The sequence below is a fragment of the Salvelinus sp. IW2-2015 genome, linkage group LG13 (assembly GCF_002910315.2).
Source record: "Salvelinus sp. IW2-2015 linkage group LG13, ASM291031v2, whole genome shotgun sequence".
NCBI classification, from domain to species: Eukaryota; Metazoa; Chordata; class Actinopteri; order Salmoniformes; family Salmonidae; genus Salvelinus; species Salvelinus sp. IW2-2015.
Window position 1 is genome coordinate 41,442,479 of NC_036853.1, and position 23,059 is coordinate 41,465,537.

At 42.9% G+C, this 23,059-nt stretch overlaps 1 protein-coding gene across 1 annotated transcript in view; it reads left to right on the plus strand.

The window, feature by feature from the left end:
* The first annotated feature begins 762 nt into the window (after positions 1-762).
* LOC111971263 (C-Jun-amino-terminal kinase-interacting protein 3-like) overlaps positions 763-23,059 on the plus strand; it is an 85,794-nt gene continuing 63,497 nt past the window's right edge. Inside the window, 2 exon segments of the mRNA XM_070446006.1 lie at positions 763-1,783; positions 21,262-21,382. Of these exon segments, the coding sequence (XP_070302107.1) occupies positions 1,484-1,783; positions 21,262-21,382 (421 nt within the window). The 5' untranslated portion in view covers positions 763-1,483.

The window sequence follows — 23,059 nt, forward strand, 5'->3', positions numbered from 1 at the left end:
GCCGTCATTGTAAATAATAATTTGTTCTTAACTGACTTGCCTAGTTAAATAAATCAAATCAAAGTCTGGCATTCTCTGGATTTATGGTGCTTTCAAGACAACTGGGAACAAGGTTGAAACATTATGACGTCAGTGATCTTCAGGTTGGAGCTCTAGAAAGAGGCCAGAGTTCCAGACTTGCAATTCCGAGTTGGATGGCAGTTGAAAACGTATTTTTTCAGTCAGAGTTCCCAGTTTGCTTGAACTCACTGAAATCAGATTTCCCAGTTCTGAGATTCCAGTTGTTTTGAGCGCTGCAGAAGTCATGCTGGATTGACACCATGGTCAATGTTGAATGTTTATCCTTTTAAACTTGGAAAATAGCCCCTTAAATCCAGACTTTGGACCACACAGCCAATCCACTGAATAGCAGGCTAGTGATTGCTTTGCAATGCTTGTAGTTAGACACTGTTTCTTACAAACCACTCATTGTTGAATTTGCGATTTCCAACTTGTTGTGTAATGTTTATGTCCAATGACAGATGAGCACCGAGACGTTTTATCAACACTATATTTTTTCATTTTTGGTCAAAATGTGTATGTTTTAACCATATTTTTTGTTTTTATAAATTACTTTTTGCATGTTTTTGTTGGCACAATACAAGTGTCCATTGATTAAAATTGAATATCATTTGAATGAGTTATCCACATTGAAATGTTTTGAAATGCGGGCTTTTATTTAGAAGGTCTTAACATTACCATACAACATGACGTCATCGGTTGTGCTGCTGTCAGAATACTAGTCCAGAACCGACAGCGCCACCGACACCGAACAGCATCGTCCAGAGCCGAGAACAACAACAGTAGCAAAAAACGGATCAAATATGATTTAAGGGGCAGGTTGGGTGTTGGCGGCAAAAGGGAACGCCGTTATCCTCTTTATTTTTTACCGATTTCGAATCCTCCCAGTAATGGCTGGGGTCCATGGCTCCGGCTGCTGAGCGGCAGGTGTATTGTGGAGGACATATTTCTCAACCGTTATGTATTCAACTACGGTCGATACACTGGTAGGTAAGGACGGAACCGACTGCTACCGGAATTGGATGTTGCTGTCGCGAGGAAGGCTGTAGCTGGGTGCGTCGTTCCGTCCTCGAGGCTGCGGTGCAGCAGTGGTTGTCGGCTCGAGGAGGGCGGTGTCTCTAACCCCCTGTAAATAGCCTATATTTTTTTTTTTGTGAATTAAAATGTCTCAGTATAATTTAGTGGTTCAAGGTTAGAAATCCTAACTGCCAAACATGGATACCACCCAAATGATAACAATCTTTGAAATCTTTCGGGATATGGAATGACACAGGAGAAGTTTTATTGATGATTAATCCGAACGGATTATAATTTCAATGATTAGTATTTTCTCTCGTCTTGGTAAACGTGTTTTATAACTGTAGGCCTATCTAAGCAACATCATCTCACATCTGGTATCGGACCCAGGCCTCATTTTGCCAAGATGATGGAAATCGATGAGGTTGTCTATCAGGACGACTATGGCTCGGTGTCTGTTATGTCGGAGCGGGTGTCGGGCCTGGCCAACAGCATCTACCGGGAGTTTGAGCGCCTCATCAGCAGCTACGACGAGGAAGTGGTCAAGGAGCTCATGCCGCTGGTGGTGAACGTTTTGGAGAATCTGGATTCGGTTTTAACGGAGAACCAGGAGCACGAGGTGGAGCTCGAGCTGCTGAAAGAGGACAACGAGCAGCTCATCACCCAGTACGAGCGTGAGAAGGCGCTGCGCAAGCAGGCAGAGGAGGTGAGGGTGCATTTACTCCATCCATAGCTGTTCTGTTTATAAATACTCGACCAGTGTCTTTATCACTAGCCATATCAATTACTAATAATCACAGCACATACATTCACCTTCAATAGCAGTTCAGTTTTCATTGCCACTGTATGCCAATTTTACCAAAAATAAACCCCAAAACTAACCATTTATAAGCTATACCCACATCCCATTCACATTCCTTCTGTAGGCCATTTATTTTTAGGCCTAATTGAACAGGCCTATATAACAAGGGCTACGTCTCAAATGGCACCCTATACCCTATATAGTGCACTACTTTTGACCAGAGCTCATAGGGCCTAATGTAATATACACTGAGTATACCAAACATCAGGAACACCTTCCTAATATTGAGTTGCAGCCCCACTCCCCTTTTACCCTCAGAAAAGCCTCAATTTGTCGGGGCTTCGACTCTACAAGGTGTCGGAAACGTTCCACAGGAATGCTGGCCCATGTTGACTCTAAATGCTTTCCACAGTTGTGTCAAGTTGACTGGGTGGTGGACCATTGGTGGACCATTCTTGATACACACGGGAAACTGTTGAGTGTGAAAAACCCAGCAGCATTGCAGTTCATGACACAAACTGGTGCGCCTGGCACCTACTACCATACCCTGTTCAAAGGAACTTAAATATTTGGTCTTGCCCATGCTCTGAATGGCACATATACACATACACAATCCATGTCCACACAATCCATGCTTCTACACCTGCATTGCTTGCTGTTTGGGGTTTTAGGCTGGGTTTCTGTACAGCACTTTGAGATATCAGCTGATGTAAGAAGGGCTTTATAAATAAATTTGATTTGATGTCTCAATTGTCTTAGGTTTAAATAAGGATTTTTTTAGCCTTGTCTCCTCCCCTTCATCTATACTGATTGAAGTGGATTTAACAACTCACATCAGTAAGGGATTATAGCTTTCACCTGTATTCACCTGGTCAGTCTGTCACCTTCGATTGCATGCAGTGAGTACTCATATATGGCCTAATGGCCCATCCATATCAACACAGCAGATCAGAGATAGTGGAAAGGCCTATCTATGAAGCATCATCAGTGGTGGTTCAATGAGGATAGGGGCCTGCGTATAGTGCCTGCCTGGATTGTGCCTGGGCCAGGTTGGTGATCAGTTCAGTGTGCTTGTGTGTTTGCAGAAGGATTCGGCCAAAGTTGTGATTCTGATGTGAATGTACTGTATTTCATTACATTTTATTCAATACAATAATTGTATTTGACACAGACTTTTATGTACAAAAATATGCCTACAATGAAACCAGCCTTTTCACAATTACAAGTTGTCTTGTAAACTATTACGGACTACAAAGGGAAATCCCGCGAGCTGCCTAGTGATGCGAGTCTGCCAGATGGGCTAAATGCCTTTTTTGCTGGCTCTGAGGCAAGCAACACTGAAGCATGCATGAGAGCACCAGCTGTTCCAGACAACTGTGAGATCATACTCTCCGTAGCCGATATGAGCAAGACCTTTAAACAGGTCAACATTCACCAGGCCGCGGGGCCAGACAGATTACCAGGACTTGTACTCAGAGCATGCGCGGACCAACTGGCAAGAGTCTTAACTTACATTTTCAACTTCTCCCTGACCGAGTCTGTAATACCTACATGTTTCAAGCAGACCACCATAGTCCATGTGCCCAAGAAAGCGAAGGTAACCTGCCAAAATGACTTCCGCCTCATAGCACTCATGTCGGTAGCCATGAAGTGCTTTGAAAGGCTGGTCATGGCTCACATCAACACCATCATCCTGAAAAAACTAGATCCACTCCAATTCTTATACAGCCCCAACAGATCCACAGATGACGAAATCTCACTTGCACTCCACACTGCCCTTTCCCACCTGGACAAGGGGAACACCTATGTGAGAATGCTGTTCATTAACTACAGCTCACCATAGTGCCCACAAAGCTCATCACTAAGTTAAGGACCCTGGGACTGAACACCTCCCTCTGCAACTGGATCTTGGACTTCCTGACGGGCCGTCTCCAGGTGGTAAGGGTAGGCAACAACACATCTGCCATGCTGATCCTCAACACATGGGCCCCTAAGGGGTGCTTGCTTAGCCCCCTGTTCACTCATGACTGTGTGGCCAAGCACGACTCCAACACCATCATTAAGTTTGCTGACGACACAACAGTGGTAGGCCTGATGACCGACAACGATGAGACAGCCTATAGGGAGGTGGTCAGAGACCTGGCAGTGTGGTGCCAGGACAACAACCTCTCCCTCAATGTGAGCAAGACAAAGGAGCTGATCGTGGACTACAGGAAAAGGAGGACCGAACACGTCCCCATTCACATCGACAGGGCTGTTATGGAGCGGGTCGAGAATTTCAAGTTCCTTGGTGTCCACATCACCAACAAACTATCATGGTCCAAACACACCAAGCTAGTCGTGAAGAGGGCACAACAACGCATTTTCTCCCTCAGGAGAATAAAAAGATTTGGCATGGGTCCCCATATCCTCAAAACGTTTTACAGCTGCACCATCGAGAGCATCCTGGCCGGTTKCATCACCGCCTGGTATGGCAACTGCTCGGCATCCGACCGTAAGGCGCTAGAGAGGGTAGTGCGTACAGCCCAGTACATCACTGGGGTCAAGCTTCCTGCTATCCAGGACCTACAGTTGAAGTCGGAAGTTTACATACACCTTAGCCAAATTCATTTAAACTCAGTTTTTCACAATTCCTGACATTTAATCCAAGTAAAATTTCCCTGTTTTAGGTCAGTTAGGATCACCACTTTATTTTAAGAATGTGAAATGTCAGAATAATAGTAGAGAGAATGAGGACAACCTTGACCTTGTTGTCCTTAAGCCATTTTGCCACAACTTTGGAAGTATGCTTGGGGTCATTCTCCATTTGGAAGAGTCATTTGCGACCAAGCTTTAACTTCCTGACTGTTGTCTCGAGATGTAAAAAAAACAGGTTTTTAGATACTTTTCAAATTCTTTATMAATAAAAAACTGAAATATCACATTTACTTAAGTATTCAGACCGTTTACTCAGCACTTTGTTGAAACACTTTTGACAGCGATTACAGCCTCGAGTCTTATTGGGTATAACGCTACAAGCTTGGCACATTTGTATTTGGGGAGTTTCTCCCATTCTTCTCTGCAGATCCTCTCAAGTTCTGTCAGGTTGGATGGGGAGCGTTGCTGCGCAGCTATTTCCAGGTCTCTCCAGAGATGCTCGATCGTGTTCAAGTCCGGGCTCTGGCTGGCCCACTCCAGAACATTCAGAGACTTGTCCTGAAGCCACTCCTGCATTGTCTTGGCTGTATGCTCAAATCAAATATCAAATAATATAATTCGTCACATACACATAGCAGATGTTATTGCGAGTGTAGCGAAATGCTTATGCTTCTAGATCCGACAGTGGAGCAGCATCTAACAAGTAATATCTAACAATTCCACAACAAAACCTAATACACACAATTTAATAAAGGAATGTGATAAGAATGTATAAAGTATAAAATATATGGATGAGCAGTGACAGAGTGGCTAAAATGCAATATAAAGAATAGATAGTGAAGGATACAGTATACATTATATACATATGAGATGAGTAATGCGAGATATGTAAACATTCTTAAAGTGGCATTATTAAAGTGACTAGTGTTCCATTTATTAAAGTGACCAATGATATCAAGTCTGTAGGTAGGCAGACGCCTCTCTGTGCTATTGGTAGCCGTTTAACAATATGACGGCCTTAAGATTGAAAACAGCTTCTATCTCTCTCTGTCCCAGCTTTGATGCACCTGTACTCACCTTCTGGATGGAAGCGGGGTGAACAGGCAGTGGCTCGGGTGGTTATTGTCCTTGATTATATTTTTTGCCTTCCTGTGACATCGGGTGTTGTTGGTGTCCGGGAGGGCAGGTAGTTTGCCCCCTGTGATGCRTTGTGCAGACCGCACCACCCTCTGGAGAGCCTTGTGGTTGTGGGTGGTGCAGTTACCGTACCAGGCGRTGATACAGCCCGACAGGATGCTCTCAATTGTGCACCTGTAAAAGTTAGTGAGGGTTTTCGGTGACAAGCCAAATTTCTTTCAGCCTCCTGAGGTTAAAGAGGCGTTGTTGTGCCTTCTTCACCACACTGTCTGTGTGCGTGGACCATTTCAGTTTGTCAGTGATATGTACACCGAGGAACTTAAAACGTTCCAACTTTCTCTCTGCTGTCCTGTCGATATGGATAGGGGGGTGCTCCCTTTGCTGTTTCCTGAAGTCCACGATAGTTTCTTTTGTTTTGCTGATACCACACGCCAAGGGCCCTCACCTCATGTTGGTAATCAAGCCTACCACTTGTGTCGTCTGCAAATTGATGATTGAGTTGGAAGCGTGCATGTCCACGCAGTTGTGGGTGAACAAGGAGTACAGGAGGGGGCTTGAGTACATACCCTTGTGGGGACCCAGTGTTGAGGATCAGCAGAGTGGAGATGTTGTTTCCTACATTCACCACCTGGGTGCGGCCCATCAGGAAGTCCAGGACCCAGTTGCACAGGGCGGGGTCGAGACACGGGATCTCAAGCTTAATGATGAGTTTGGAGGGTACTATGGTGTTAAATGTTGAGCTTTAGTCAATGAACAGCATTCTTACATAGGTATTAGAGGTCGACCGATTAATCGGAATGGCCGATTTAATTTGGGCCGATTTCAAATTGTCATAACAATCGGTAATCGGCATTTTTGGACACCGATCATGGCCGATTTACATTGCACTTCACGAGGAGACTGCGTGGCAGGCTGACTACCTGTTATGCGAGTGCAGCAAGGAGCCAAGGTAAGGTGCTAGCTAGCATTAAACATATCTTATAAAATACAATCAATCTTAACATAATCACTAGTTAACTACACTCCGTTGTTGATATTACTAGTTTATCTAGCTTGTCCTGCGTTGCATATAATCGATGCGGTGCCTGTTAATTTATCATTGAATCATAGCCTACTTTGCCAAACGGGTGATTTAACAAGCGCATTCGCGAAAAAAGCACTGTCGTTGCACCAATGTGTACCTAACCATAAACATCAACGCCTTTCTTAAAATCACACAAGTGTATATTTTTAAAGCTGCATATTTATTTAATATTGGTTGCTAACGTGAATTTCTTTTAACTAGGGAAATTGTGTCACTTCTTTGCATTCTCTGCAACTGAGTTAGGGGATATGCAGCAGTTTGGGCTGCCTGGCTCATTGCGAACTGTGAAGACTATTTCTTCCTAACAAATACAGCCAACTTCGCCAAACGGGGGATGATTTAATAAAAGCGCATTTGTGAAAAAAACATAATCGTTAGACAAATGTACCTAACCATAAACATCAAGGCCTTTCTTAAAATCAATACACAGAAGTACATATTTTTAAACCTGCATATTTAGTTAAAAGAAATTCATGTTAGCAGGCAATATTAAACTAGGGAAATTGTGTCACTTCTCTTGCGTTCATTGCACGCAGAGTCAGGGTATATGCAACAGTTTGGGCCTCCTGGCTCATTGCGAACTAATTTGCCCAAATTTTACGTAATTATGACATAATATTGAAGGTTGTGCAATGTAACAGGAATATTTAGACTTATGGATGCCACCCGTTAGATAAAATACGGAACGGATCCGTATTTCACTGAAAGAATAAACGTTTTATTTTCGAAATGATAGTTTCCGGATTGACCATATTAATGACCAAAGGCTCGTATTTCTGTGTGTTATGTTATAATTAAGTCTATGATTTGATATTTGATAGAGCAGTCTGACTGAGCAGTGGTAGGCAGCAGCAGGCTCGTAAGCTTTCATTCAAACAGCACTTTTGTGCGTTTGCCAGCAGCTCTTCGCAATGCTTCAAGCATTGCGCTGTTTATGAATTCAAGCCTATCAACTCCCGAGATTAGGCTGGTGTAACCGATGTGAAATGGCTAGCCAGTTAGCGGGGTGCGCGCTAATAGCGTTTCAAACGTCACTCGCTCTGAGACTTGGAGTAGTTGTTCCCCTTGCTCTGCGGCTTTTGTGGAGCGATGGGTAACGATGCTTCGAGGGTGGCTGTTGTCGATGTGTTCCTGGTTCGAGCCCAGGTAGGGGCGAGGAGAGGGACGGAAGCTATACTGTTACACTGGCAATACTAAAGTGCCTATAAGAACATCCAATAGTCAAAGGTATATGACATACAAATGGTATAGAGAGAAATAGTCCTATAATTCCTATAATAACCTCAACCTAAAACTTCTTACCTGGGAATATTGAAGACTCATGTCAAAAGGAACCACCAGCTTTCATGTGTTCTCATGTTCTGATTAAGGAACTTAAACGTTAGCTTTTTTTACATGGCACATATTGCACTTTTACTTTCTTCTCCAACACTTTGTTTTTGCATTATTTAAACCAAATTGAACATGTTTCATTATTTATTTGAGGCTAAATTGATTTCATTGATGTATTATATTAAGTTAAAATAAAAGTGTTCATCCAGTATTGTTGTAATTGTCATTATTATAAATAAATAACAAATTTGGTTGATTAATCGGTATCGGCTTTTTTGGTCCTCCAATAATCGGTATCGGCGTTGAAAAATCATAATCGGTCGACCTCTAATAGGTATTCCTCTTGTCCAGTTGGGATAGGGCAGTGTGATGGCGATTGCATCGTCTGCGGACCTATTGGTGCGGTAAGCAAATTGAAGTGGGACTAGGGTGACCGGTAAGGTAGAGGTGATATGATCCTTGACTAGTCTCTCAAAGCACTTCATGATGAATGAAGTGAGTGTTACTTCGTTTAGTCGTTAGTCGTTCAATAGTCGTTTAGTTCCGTTACCTTAGCTTTCTTGGGAACCGGAACAATGGTGGCCATCTTGAAGCATGTGGGGACAGCAGACTGGGACAGGGATTGATTGAATATGTCCGTAAACAAACCAGCCAGCTGGCCTGCGCATGCTCTGAGGATGCGGCTAGGGATGCCGTCTGGGCCGGCAGCCTTGCGAGGGTTAACACGTTTAAATGTTTTACTCACGTCGGCCACGAAGAAGGAGAGCCCACTGTCTTTGGTAGCCCAAAGAAGTTGTTTAATTTGTCTGGAAGCAAGACATCGATGTCCACGACGGGGCTGGTTTTCTTTTTGTAATCTGTGATTGTCTGTAGACCCTGCCACATACGTCTCATGTTTGAGCCGTTGAATTGCGACTCCACTTTGTCTCTATACTGACACTTTGCTTGTTTGATTGCCTTACGGAGGGAATAACTACACTGTTTGTATTCAGACATATTTCCAGTCGCCTTGCCATGATTAAATGCGTTGGTACGTGCTTTCAGTTTTGCGCGAATGCTGCCATCAATCCACGTTTTCTTGTTAGGGAAGGTTTTAATAGTCACAGCGGGTACAACATTTCCTATACACTTCCTTATAAACTCGCTCACTGAGTCAGCGTATTTGTCAATGTTATTATCTGAGGCTACCCAGAACATATCCCAGTCCACGTGATCGAAACAATCTTGAAGCGTGGAATCAGATTGGTCAGACCAGCATTGGATAGACCTAAGCACGGGCGCTTCCTGTTTTGGTTTCTCCCTATAGGAGACCAGCAACAAGATGGAGTCATGGTCAGATTTGCCAAAAGGAGGGCGGGGGAGGGCCTTGTATGCATCGCGGAAGTTGGAGTAGCAATGATCGAGCGTGTTACTCGCTCGTGTACAGCAATTGATATGCTGATAGAATTTAGGTAGCCTTGTTCTCAAATTAGCTTTGTTAAAATCCCCAGCTACAATAAATGCAGCCTCAGGATATATGGTTTACAGTTTGCATAAAGTCCAGTGAAGTTCCTTGATGGCCGTCTTGGTATCCGCTTGCGGGGGGATATACACGGCTGTGACGATAACCGAGGGGAGTTCTCTTGGGAGATAATCCGGTTGGCATTTGATTGTGAGGTATTCTAGGTCAGGTGAACAAAAGGACTTGAGTTCCTGAATGTTGTTAAAATTACACTATGAGTTGTTAATCATGAAACATACCACACCGCGCTTCTTCTTACCGGAGAGAGGTTTATTCCTGTCGGCGCGATGCAATGAAAATCTCGTTGGCTGTATGGACTCCGACAGCATATCCCCAGMTAGCCATGTTTCCGTGAAACAGAGAACGTTACAATCCCGGATATCTCTTTGGAAAGCAACTCTTGCCCTGATTTTGTCAACTTTGTTAACTAGGGACTGAACATTAGCGAGTAATATACTCGGAAGCGGTGGGTGGTGTGCGCACATCCGAAGCCTCACTTGAAGACCGCTCTGGCACCCTCTCCTCTGGCGGCATCGTTTTGGGTCAGCCTTTGGAATCAATTCAAACACCCTGGGAGGTGCAGACAAAGGATCCGCTTTGGGAAAGTCGTATTCCTGGCCGTAGTGCTGGTAAGTTGACGTCTCTCTGATATCCAATAGTTCTTCCCGGTTGTATGTAATAACGCATAAGGTTTTCTGGGTAACAATGAWAGAAATAATACATAAAAAAACAAAATACTGCACAGTTTCCTAAGGACTAGAATCGATGCTGCCATCTCTATCAGTGTCATCTTGCTTATTGTCGTTGTCCTGTTGGAGATCCTGTTTTTATCAAGGATCTCTCTGTACTTTTCTCCATTCATCTTTGCCTCGATCCTGACKAGTCTCCCAGTCCCTGAAAACCTCCCCACAGCATGATGCTGACATCACCATGCTTCACCGTAGGTATGGTATTGGCCAGGTGATGAGCGGTGCCTGGTTTCCTCCAGATGTGACGCTAGGCATTCAGGCCAAAGAGTTCAATTTTGGCTTCATCAGACCAGAGAATCTTGTTTCTCGTGGTCTGAGAGTCTTTGGGTGCCTTTTGGCAAACTCCAAACGGGCTGTCATGTGCCTTTTACTGACGAGTGGCTTACATCTGGTCATTCTACCATAAAGGCCTGATTGGTGGAGTGCTGCAGAGATGGTTGTCCTTCTGGAAGGTTCTCCCATCTCCACAGAGGAACTCTGGAGCTCTGTCAGAGTGACCGTCGGGTTCTCCAATCAAGTTGTAGAAACATCTCAAGGATTATCAATGGAAACAGGATGCACATGAGCTCAATTTCGAGTCTCATAGCAAAAGGTCTGAATACTTATGTAAATCAGGTATTTCTGTTTTTTATATTTAATACATTTGCAAACATTTATAAAAACCTGTTTACGATTTGTCATTATGGAGTATTGGGTGTAGATTGCTGAGGATTTTGTTTTACAGTTTAGAATAAGGCTGTAACGTAACAAAATGTGGAAAAAGTCAAGCGGTCTGAATACTTTCCAAAGGCACTGTATGGAAATTTATGGAAATGAGGCACATCATTTTCTTTATTTTAACACAAAATAAAATAAATACCTGATACCATTAGAACATTTATATATAAGTGGATTCTAAGAAACAAAGTGACATTTGACAATAAATTGAATATCTCAATTCCCACCAAAATCCCTGAACTCCATTATGTTTCCATTCCAGTAAAATGTTTTATGTGCTATAAATTCAAAACGTTTGGGGTATCTTCATCCATTGTCCAACTGTTTGAATTTATTAGAATTGTTTTTAAAACATTTTAACAATTTGAATGACCGTTGCTAATGTTATCCTAGACACATTCTAGTATAGTATAAGCAGACAGCTGTGCAGGGTTTTACCCAAAATAAAGGTCCAATGCCACATGATGCTTAGTCACATGTGTGTGTACAGTTATATACCATGTCACATTGTCTGCGTCCCAAATAGTACCCTATTCCTGGCCTAGTGCACTACTTTTTATTAGGGCCCGTGGGGCTATATAGGGAATATGGTGCCATTTGGGACACAATGGTTTTCTCTGTCTCATTGTTTGCTAAATTTGAGGGAAGAGAACGTGATTAAATGCATACATTTGAAATAGATTATCATGAAAGTGTAAAAAGGATATGTTTATATGCTTTTTGAAGCAAGTGACAAAAAAATTGCATGTGCAAGAATTAGTTGTAATGTCTGCTTCCAACTCACTCTCTCAAGCACGAAGCTCCCCTGAACGCAGAACACTTTCCAGCACACTTTCTAGCTCACACTCTCAAACACAGATCCCCTGAACACAGCTCACTCTCCAGATCCCAATAAACTGAATTCTGATCACCTGTTCACACACCTGTATGTCAGTTACACACACTATTTAGTTCAGTTCTTGGCACACAATCATTGTGAGGTATTGTTTGTTTTGGTACACTTCTATTTGGAACTCTGTTTTTCCCCGTATTAGTCCTCCTATGCACCGTAGTTTTGGCCATCCTCACTAACGATGCCTTTTTGCCTATTCCTTGCCTGTACTTTTGCCTATCRAATTTCCTGTTATCAACCTCTTGCCTGATCTCCCGGACTATGTCATTAGCCTTCTCCCTGCCTGTACTGTTGCCTTTCTGGACCCCTGTGTATGACCTTCTGCCTGCCCCTGGACCCAGCTATGTGCCTCCTCCTGTGGTCCTTTACAAATAAACACCTGCTGCGCCCTGCGCTTGAAACCAGCTCTCTGTCTCCCATCGTATTCATTACATTAGTAAGTGTGCTGGTCAGAAAATGTGATAAGTATTTGGATGAAATAGTGCTTACTCCAACAAACATCAATAATGATAATGACAACCTGTAAAGATATAGTGAAAGTTCTTTGGAGTAACTCAGGTAGTACTGTTTATATGAATTAGATACTTCATGATGAACTGCAGAATAGTGTACTATACATTAAAGTAACAGTAAAGTAACAGTAATTATCACATTACATTACCTGCACAATGTTATAAAGGTAAGAGTTGGGTTCACAGTTATAACCTTTACAACAGAGCTCAATTTTCAATGAAACCATAATGCACTATATTTGCTGTGGTAGTTTCGAACTAAGAATGCAGCAGCGAACATACGAGTGCACAGATGCTATTTCAAACATAAATGTTTTAGATGCGACCCAGGGATTGGTTTAAGGCACTGCCTGAGACAGTGACGTGGTGAGTTGTGGGGGGATGGGGCAGGGTGCATTATGGGAAATCAATTGTACACCGAGGGAGGCTGGCGCTGTAACCTGATTTTGTGCTTATGACAGAAAGAGAGATGGAGAGGGAGTGGGCAATACAGAGGAGGGGGGAGAGCGGATGAGCGAGAGGGAATGAGAGAGAGTTTAGAAAGGAGAGAGCGAGAGGGAATGGAAAGAGAGCGATACAGAGGAAAAGAGAGACAGATGGAATATGAGCAGGAATACACGCCATAAAACGGGGATATAGAGGAGAATTTATTTATTTAACTAGACAAGTCAGTTAACAACAAATTCTTATTTACAATGACGGCCTACCAAAAGACCTCCTGCGGGGACGGTGGCTGGGATTAAAAATACAAATAAATTAAATACAAATATAGGACAAAACACACATCACGACAAGAGAGACAACACTACATAAAGAGAGACCTAAGACGACAACATGTCGTGTTGCTGCCATGCTAACACAGCATGGTAGCAACACATCATGACAACATGGTAGCAATAACACGGCAGCAGCACAAAATGGTAGTAGCACAAAACAGGGTACGAACATTATTGGGCACAGACAACAGCACAAAGGGCAAGAAGGTAGAGACAACAATACATCACACAAAGCAGCCACAACTGTCAGTAAGAGTGTCCGTGAATGAGTCTTTGAATGAAGAGATTGAGATAAAACTGTCCAGTTTGAGTGTTTGTTGCAGCTCGTTCCAGTTGTTAGCTGCAGTGAACTGAAAAGGTGAGCGACCCAGGGATGTGTGTGCTTTGGGGACCTTTAACAGAATGTGACTGGCAGAACGGGTGATGTATGTGGAGGATGAGGGCTGCAGTAGATATCTCAGATAGGGGGGAGTGAGGGTTAGTTAATCAGGGTTAGTTTGGCAGCTGGGATGAAAGAGGAGCGATTGCGATAGAGTAAACCAAGTCTAGATGTAACTTTAGCCTGCAGCTTTGATATGTGCTGAGAGAATGACAGTGTACCATCTAGCTATACTCCCAAGTACTTGCATGTGGTTAAATACCTCAAGCTCTAAACCCTCAGAGGTAGTAATCACACCTGTGGGGAGTGGGGCATTCTTCTTACCAAACCACATGACCTTTGTTTTTGGAGGTGTTCAGAACAAGGTTAAGGGCAGAGAAAACTTGTTGGACACTAAGACAGCTTTGTTGTAGAGCGTAACATTGCTTAGATAGCAGCACAACATTGCTTAGAATCAAGGGCAATGGTGACATCATTGAGGACCTTTAAGGTTGCAGTGACACATCCATAACCTGAGTGGAAACCAGATTGTATACCTGAGAGAATACTATAGACATCAAGAAAGCCAGTCAGTTGATTGTTGACAAGCTTTTCCAACACTTTTGATAAACAGGGCAAATAGAAATAGGCCTATCACAGTTAGGATCAGCTTGATCTCCCCCTTTAAATAAAGGACGAACCGTGGCTGCCTTTCAAGCAATGGGAACCTCCCCAGAGAGGAGAGACAGGTTAAAAAGGTCAGAGATAGGCTTGGCGATTATAGGGGCAGCAACCTTAATAGAAGAAAGGGTCTAAACCATCTGACCCAGATGGTTTTTGGGGGTCAAGTTTAAGGAGCTCCTTTAGTACCTCGGACTCAGTGACCGCCTGCAGGGAGAAACTTTGTAGCGGGGCAGGGGAACAAAGAGGGAGGAGCATTCTGGCTAATCGCATTAGAAGCGGTGGGAGATGAGGAAATGTTGGACGGGCAAGGAGGCATGGCTGAGTCAAATAGGAATCCTGACTTAATGAAGTGGTGATTAAAAAGCTCAGCCATGTGCTTCTTGTCAGTAACAACCACATCATCATCTTTAAGGGACATGGGCAGCTGTGAGGAGGAGGGTTTATTCTCCAGGTCTTTAACTGTTTTCCAGAACTTCTTGGGGTTCRACCCACAGAGAGAGAGCTGCTCCTTAAAGTAACTAACTTTGGTCTCCCAGATATTCTGAGTGCACTTTTTTCTCATTTGCCTGAGTGAGAGCCAGTCAGCCTAAGTATGAAACACAGAGGGAGTTAGAGAAAGGTAGACAAAGAACAAAAGAACAAGACCGAGATGGAGAGAGATACAGAGGGAACATCTTCCCAAGTCCAGAGAGAAGACCTCCCACACCCTGGCTGGAATCTCCTCCCTGTGCCATGTGCTTCCTTTGGGAGTAATTGTCAAGGCTCAGATTACAAGGCTTTTAGACAGACCCAATTGCGCCCTATTCCTTTTATAGTGCACTAGTTTTGACCAGGGCCCATAGGTAGTCAAAGGTAGTGCACTATATAGAGGATAGGGTACCATTTTGGACTCAGATTTAGATAGACCCACTGGTAAATAAATGCAACAACATGTTCTATGATTCCTCCCTGAGTCTCTATTGTATCCACAAAAGAGTGTAATTGACAACCACAGTCACGCTAAGGCTGAAATGTAGATACATTTGTTCAAAGGACCATTAATGATTATTGTTTGATTTCTGAAGGTTTGAGACATCAACATGTTGATCCCTACATGCTGTAAAGCACTTTGTGACAAATTATGTTTTGAAATAGCAATATGCAATCTGATTTATTGATTGAAATACAGTATGTACTATCAGAATAGAAATGCAACATCCCACTGTGTGGTGCTTCAATTCATTTCCTTTGATTAAAAAGAGGGCCTGTTATTGTTTTGGCTGCATCCAGCGCTAGGCTATCTGCTCACCAGACCACCCCCGACTGTGGATGCTTCTGGGAGCTGGCTGGGTTCCTGGGTCTGGCTGGGGAGGAGGGGGGCACAGGGGCATGCAGTGTCCTGGGGAGGGGATTTGAAGGGCAGGGGGGTCAGAAGGACAGTTGCCCGGGGTGTAATAGTATATTGTGGCAGACAGAGGGGGGTTCCCTATGGTTCCCTATAGTGCACCATGGGCCCCGGTCAAAAGTAGCGCAATGTGTAGGGAATAGGGAGATGGGGTGGGGTTGTCTATTCGTTGAGGTCAGGGTGCAACACCGGGCATTTGTAGGAAAATGGCAATTCACAGGCTCCATTAATAGGGGTGCCATAGACTTTTAACAGGAGCATTTTTAGGGGCGTACTGGGTGAGAAAATGGACATATGTCCCTGTCCCTAACTTTGGCAGGTTTGCCTCCCTATGTTCCCGGTTCCTGTTATTTGAGGTCAGCCAAGCGATGGTAGAGCATATCTCTAGCAGCAAGCAGGGCCTCGCTGCAGTCGGGGGATTACAGTCGTAAGACTGCAGCCCGGCCGGCCCATTGTGCAAGGCTTTATAAAACTCTGCAGACTGCAGAGAGAGCCCTTGAAAGGAAGGCAGGCAGGCCAGACAGCTGTGTTCGTTTCTGTTCGTTTTCTGCTTCCTGTACAGAGAGAGAGGAGAGCAGGGTCTGGTTCAGTTAGCACGACATGGGACAAAACACTTTGAAATGGAGGAGATGTGCTGATACATGAACGTGTAACAAAAAGAATGCTCATTTTCATTTTCAGGTTTCTAAATCACATTTATTCACATTTAATTATCAAGCCCTTTTTACATCAGCAGATGTCACAAAGTGCTTATACAGAAACCCAGCCTAAAACCCCAAAGAGCAAGCAATGCGGATGTAGAAGCACAGTGGCTAGGAAAACTCTATAGAAAGGCAGGAACCTAGGAAGAAACCTAGAGAGGAACTAGGGTCTGAGGGGTGACCAGTCCTCTTCTGGCTGTGCCGGGTGGAGATTATAAGAGTGATGGCCATTAAGGCCAGATCGTTCTTCAAGATGTTCAAACGTTCATAGATGACCAGCAGGGTCAAATAATAATCACAGTGGGTGAAACAGGTCAGCACCTCAGGAGTAAATGTCAGTTGTCTTTGAGAGAGAGCGAGAGAGAGGCACATCCGGTGTACAGGTCAGGGTTCCATAGCCACAGGCAAAACAGCAGCACAAATGTTTTTATGTTTTGCGCCCTACTGAACATGACCCTGGTTTTTGTGATTGGAGATGACAGGGTAGATGTTCTTGACGCATCTTTCTCTGTGACTCACTCCGTCCCAAACAATACTGGCAGTTAATTTTACCTATTATCCTCTAGCTGTCCATGAAAGAAGCAGAAAGCATCATTGAAAATGAATATCTCTGAGTCCTTGTTGCTGGCATTGTTATTTTATGAGAGACATTTCATACTGTGCAATATGCTATATTATACACTCTTAAAAAGAAAGGTTTTTATCGAGATTATAATCTAAAAGGGTTATTCTACTGCTGTCCCCATGGGAGAACCCTTTTGGGTTCCATGTAGAACACTTTTCATACAGGGTTCTATCTGGAACCCAAAACAGTTTTTCAAATGGTTCTCACATGGGGACAGCAGTAGAATAACCTTTTTAGATTCTAATCTAGATTTWAAAAAACTTTTGGAACCCCTTTTTCTTAGAGTGTATCAATATAATATATTTTACAATGTGAGCCGTTTACCACACACCATGCATTCATGTAATTGATAAATTGTTATGCTGCATACAATAGGGTTGAAAATAATTTACTTTTTCCTATGTACAGTGCATTCAGAAAGTATTCAGACCCCTTGACTTTTTCCACATTTTGTTACGTTACAGCCTTATTCTAAAATTGATTAAAAATAAATAAATAAGTCATCAATATACACATAATACCCCATAATGACAAAGCAAAAACAGGTTTTGGGATATTTTTGCAAATTTATTGCAAATTAAAAACTGATATTCCATTTACATACAGTGGCAAGAAAAAGTATGTGAACCTTTTGGAATTACCTGGATTTCTGCATGTATTGGTCATACAATTTGATCTAATCTTCATCTAAGTAAAAACAATAGACAAACACAGTCTGCTTAAACTAATAACACACAAACAATTAGACTTTTCATGTCTTTATTGAACACACCGTGTAAACATTCACAGTGCAGGGTGGGAAAAGTATGTAAACCCTTGGATTTATAACTGGTTGACCCTCCTTTGGCAGCAATAACCTCAACCAAATGTTTTGTGTAGTTGCGGATCAGAGCTGCACAACAGCCAGAAGGAATTTGGGACAATTCCTCTTTACAAAACGGTTTCTGTTCATCAATATTCTAGGGATGTCTGGTGTGAACCTCTCTCAAGGTCATGCCACAGCATCTCATATCGGGTTTAGGTCAGGACTCTGACTGGGCCACTCCAGAAGACGTATTTTCTTCTGTTGAAGCCATTCTTTGGTTGATTTGCTTCTGTGTTTTGGGTCATTGTCCTGTTGCATCACCTTCTGTTGAGCTTCAATTGGCGGACAGAGAGCCTTACTGTCACGTCCTGACCATAGTGCTTATGTGTTTTGCTTGTTTTAGTGTTGGTCAGGACGTGAGCTGGGTGGGCATTCTATGTTGTGTGTCTAGTTTGTCTGATTCTGTGTTCAGCCTAATATGATTCTCAATCAGAGGCAGCTGTCAATCGTTGTCCCTGATTGAGAATCATATATAGGTGGCTTTTTTTGTGTTGGGATTTTGTGGGTGGTTGTTTTCTGTGTCAGTGTTTGTACCACACGGGACTGTGACGGTTAGTTTGTTTTGTTATTTTGTAATTGTATATTGTTTTCATGTTATTAAATCATGGAAACTTACCACGCTGTACATTGGTCCTCCGATCCTTCTCGCCTCTCCTCGTCCGATGAGGAGGACGAAATAGACTGCCGTTACACTTACATTCTCCTGCAAAATGTCTTGATGAACTTGGGAATTCATTTTTCCGTCRATGATAGCAAGCTGTCCAGGCCCTGAGGCAGCAAAGCAGCCCCAAACCATGATGCTCCCTCCACCATACTTTACAGTTAGGATGAGGTTTTGATGTTGGTGTTCTGTGCCATTTTTTCTCCACATATAGTGTTGTGTGTTCTTTCCAAACAACTCAGAATATTTTGCCAGTACCGCTGTGTTAACATCCAGGTGCTCTTTCGCGAACTTCAGACGTGCAGCAATGTTATTTTTGGACAGCACTGGCTTCTTCCGTGGTGTCCTCCCATGAACACCATTCTTGTTTAGTGTTTTATGTATCGTAGACTCGTCAACAGAGATGTTAGCGTGTTCCAGAGATTTCTGTAAGTCTTTAGCTGACACACTAGGATTCTTCGTAACCTCATTGAGCATTTTGCGCTGTGCTCTTGCAGTCATCTTTGCAGGACAGCCACTCATAGGGAGAGTAGGAACAGTGCTGAACTCCATTTATATGCAATTTGTCTTACCGTGGACTGATGAACATCAAGGCTTTTAGAAATACTTTTGTAACCCTTTCCAGCTTTATGCAAGTCAACAGTTCTTCTGAGATCTCTTTTGTTCGAGGCATGGTTCACATCAGGCAATGCTTCTTGTGAATAGCAAACTCTTTGTGAGTGTTTTTTATGGGGCAGGGCAGCTCTAACCAACATCTCAGATCTCGTCTCATTGATTGGACTCCATAACTCCTGACCCCAATTAGCTTTTGGAGAAGTCATTAGCCTAGGGGTTCATGTACTTTTTCCAACCTACACTGTGAATGTTTAAATGATCTATTCAATATAGATAAGAAAAATACAATAATTTGTGTGTTATTAGTTTAAGCACACTATGTTTGTCTATTGTTGTGATTTAGATGAAGATCAGATCAAATTTGATGACCCAATTTTATGCAGAAGTCCAGGTAATTCCAAAAGGTTCACATACTTTTTCTTGCCACTGTAGGTATTCAGACCCTTTACTCAGTACTTTGTTGAAGCACCTTTGACAGCGATTACAGCCTCGAGTCTTCTTGGGTATGACGCTACAAGCTTGGCACACCTGTATTTGAAGAGTTTCTCCCATTCTTCTCTGCAGATCCTCTCAAGTTCTGTCAAGTTGGATCGGGAGCTTCGCTGCACAGCTATTTTCAGGTCTCTCCAGAGATGTTCGATCGGGTCCAAGTGCGGGCTCTGGCTGGGCCATTCAATGACATTCAGAGACTTGTCTTGAAGTTGTCTTGACTGTGTGTTTTGACTGTTGGAAGGTGAACCTTTGCCCCAGTCTAAGGTCCTGAGTGCTCTGGAGCAGGTTTTCATCAAGGATATCTCTGTACTTTGCTCCGTTCATCTTTCCCTCGATCCTGACTAGTCTCCCAGTCCCTGRCACTGAAAAACATCTCCACAGCATGATGCTGCCACCACCATGCTTCACCGTAGGGATGATGCTAGGTTTCCTCCAGATGTGACGCTTGGCATTCAGGCCAAAGAGTTCAATCTTGGTTCCATCAAACCAGAGAATCTGGTTTCTCATGGTCTGAGGGTCCTTTAGGTGCCTTTTGGCAAAGTCCAAGCGGGCTGTCATATGCCTTTTACTGAGGAGTGGCTTCCGTCTGACCACTTTACCATTAAGGCCTGATTGGTGGAGTGCTGCAGAGATGGTTGTCCTTCTGAAAGGTTCTCCCATCTCCACAGAGGAACTCTGGAGCTCTGTCAGAGTGACCATCGGGTTCTTGGTCACCTCCCTGACCAAGGCCCTTTTCCCCCGATTACTCAGTTTGGCCGGGCGGCCAGCTCTAGGAAGAGTCTTGGTGGTTCCAAACTTCTTCCATTTAAGAATGATGGAGGCCACTGTGTTCTTGGGGACCTTCAATGCTGCAGAGATGTTTTGGTACCCTTCCCCAGATCTGTGCCGCGACACAATCCTGTCTCGGAGCTTTAAGAACAATTCCTTCGACCTCATGGCTTGGTTTTTGCTCTGACATGCACTGTCAACTGTGGGACCTTATATAGACAGGTGTGTGCCTTTCCAAATCATGTCTAATCAATTGAATTTATCACAGGTGGACTCCAATCAAGTTGTAGAAACATCTGAAGGATTATCATTGGAAACAGGATGCACTTGAGCTCAATTTCGAGTCTCATAGCAAAGGGTCTGAATACTTATGTAAATAAGATATTTCTGTTTTTATTTTTAATACATTTGCTAACATTTCTAAAAACCTGTTTTCGCTTTGTCATTATTATGTGTACATTGATGATGATTTTTTTTTTAAATGTAATCCATTTTTAGAATAATGCTGTAGCGTAAGAAATTGTGGAAAAAGTCAAGGGGTCTGAATACTTTCCGAGTGCGCTGGATTTCCTATCTATTTTATTTTTGATTAAGATTTTTCCATTCTTGATTTGCAATTTCAATTAACTTCCTGAATTAATTATTGGTTGTTTTATCCCACAGAAATCCCTAGAGTTTGAGGAGACATTAAACTGTGTGGATGTTCTCTCCCATAAAAATGTTTAGGGCCGGTTTCCCGGACATAGAGTAAATCTAGTCTTGGGCTAAAAAACACTTTCAATGGAGATTCTCCCTTGAGTCCGCGTTTTAGTCCAGGACTAGGCTTAATCTGTTTCCGGGAAACCAGCCCATAGCGTTTTGACTGACTGTGTATGGTTGTTCTCTCCCACAGAAATTCATAGAGTTTGAGGATGCATTGGAGGGGGAGAAGAAGGACTTGCAGACTCATGTGGAGAGCTTGGAACTGCAGGGGAAACAGCTGGAGCTCAAGACCAAGAACTACTCTGACCAGAGTGAGTATATATTACTGTTACTGCTCAGAACTAGAACTACTCTGACCAGAGTGAGTATTAGTTTGTTTTCACACTTGGTTCCTTTCTGACAATTTTTGTGAACTCAGTGTGGTTTGCTTAATTTTTTGTTCAGTGTGAACACTCCAAAGGAACTCAGACCCCTCAAAAGGGACCCCGAAGCGAACCGAACTCGAGAGGTGGTCAGTTCGGTTCGCTTGAATTCCTCGGTCCGGTTCACTTTTTTAGGGCAATGTGAACACAAAGCTACCCAGGCCCGCTTGTTATTATTCCCGCACCACATAACATACTAGAATACTGCAACACCGTTTCCCCTGCCATAATCCCTCACATTGGTGCCACAAAAGAGAGAAGATGATTATCTGCCGGTTCGCAGAAAAATATTATTTGTTTTCAATATGTGATCTATAAAGAGATATTTTAACCTGTTTATTTGCATGTGGGGTTTGAATAGTGTGTGATGACAACAATATCCTTGGTGAGAATCACRACATAGGGTACAAAATCAATTTTAGCTCTTAAAGGGGCAATAGACTACATTGGGTGTAGACTTTTCAATTATAGCATTATTTATCTGCAGTTATTCTTCTGCTATTTATTCTGTTACCAACAATATTTACATGTTCATAGAAATTATAATTATTATGTCTCATCTTTTAACTAAATGCAATATATTATCTTCCAAAATATAAGTATAAGTATCTGTATGATAACAAGTTCTGATGGAATGGCTTGTCCTGCACTTTGTAAAAACCCAGAGTGCATTGAGTAAATGTTGTAAAAAGACCTTGGTTCCTTTTAAAACATAGCAATGTGAAACCAAAGAAGACTCGGACCACAAAATAGGTGAAGTGAACTGGCAAAAGAAGTCAAGGGCAGTGTAAGGACCGACGCTGGGAGACGAGAAGCAAGTACAGGGAGTGTACATTTAATGGATAATATACAAGAAACAAACAAGGACAGCGTCTGGACAGGGGAAAACGTAACGACATCAATGATGACACAGGGAATCAACAAAGTAGCAGACAGATATAGAGGGGCAATCAACAAAGTAAAGGAGACCAGGTGAATCCAATGAGCGCTGATGCGTGTAATGATGGTGACAGGTGTGGGGTAATGAAGGACAGCCTAGCACCCTCGAGCGCCAGAGAAGGGAAGCGGGAGCAGGCGTGACAGGCAGTGTGAATACAAAGGGAACTGAGTTCTTTAGCTTTTTTTACCCCAGAGTTCACTAAAGAGGACTGAGATCGGTTATTTTAAAGAGGACTATTTGTGAAAACACCCTTAGACTTAATAACCAGAACTACTCCGAATAGAGTGAGTATAAAATTAGAACAACCGGATAACTAGATAACGCTCACCAGAGTGAGTATAGAACTATAATAACTAGAACTTCTCTGACCAGAGTGAGTATAGACTATTAATAACTAGAATTACTTCATCAAGAGTGAGTATAAACTTAATAACTAGAAGTACTCTGACAATTTGATTTCGACAATGCCATTTGCCCACTACATGGGATAAACAGCTGCAGGTGATTGCACTGTATCTCATGGCATTTACAGTGAGACAGATATGCCCAGCAGTGCGATGGACCAGACTTTGTTTACATAAGACAACACATCGATTCTGTATGTGTTTTTCTGTTGCTCATCAATG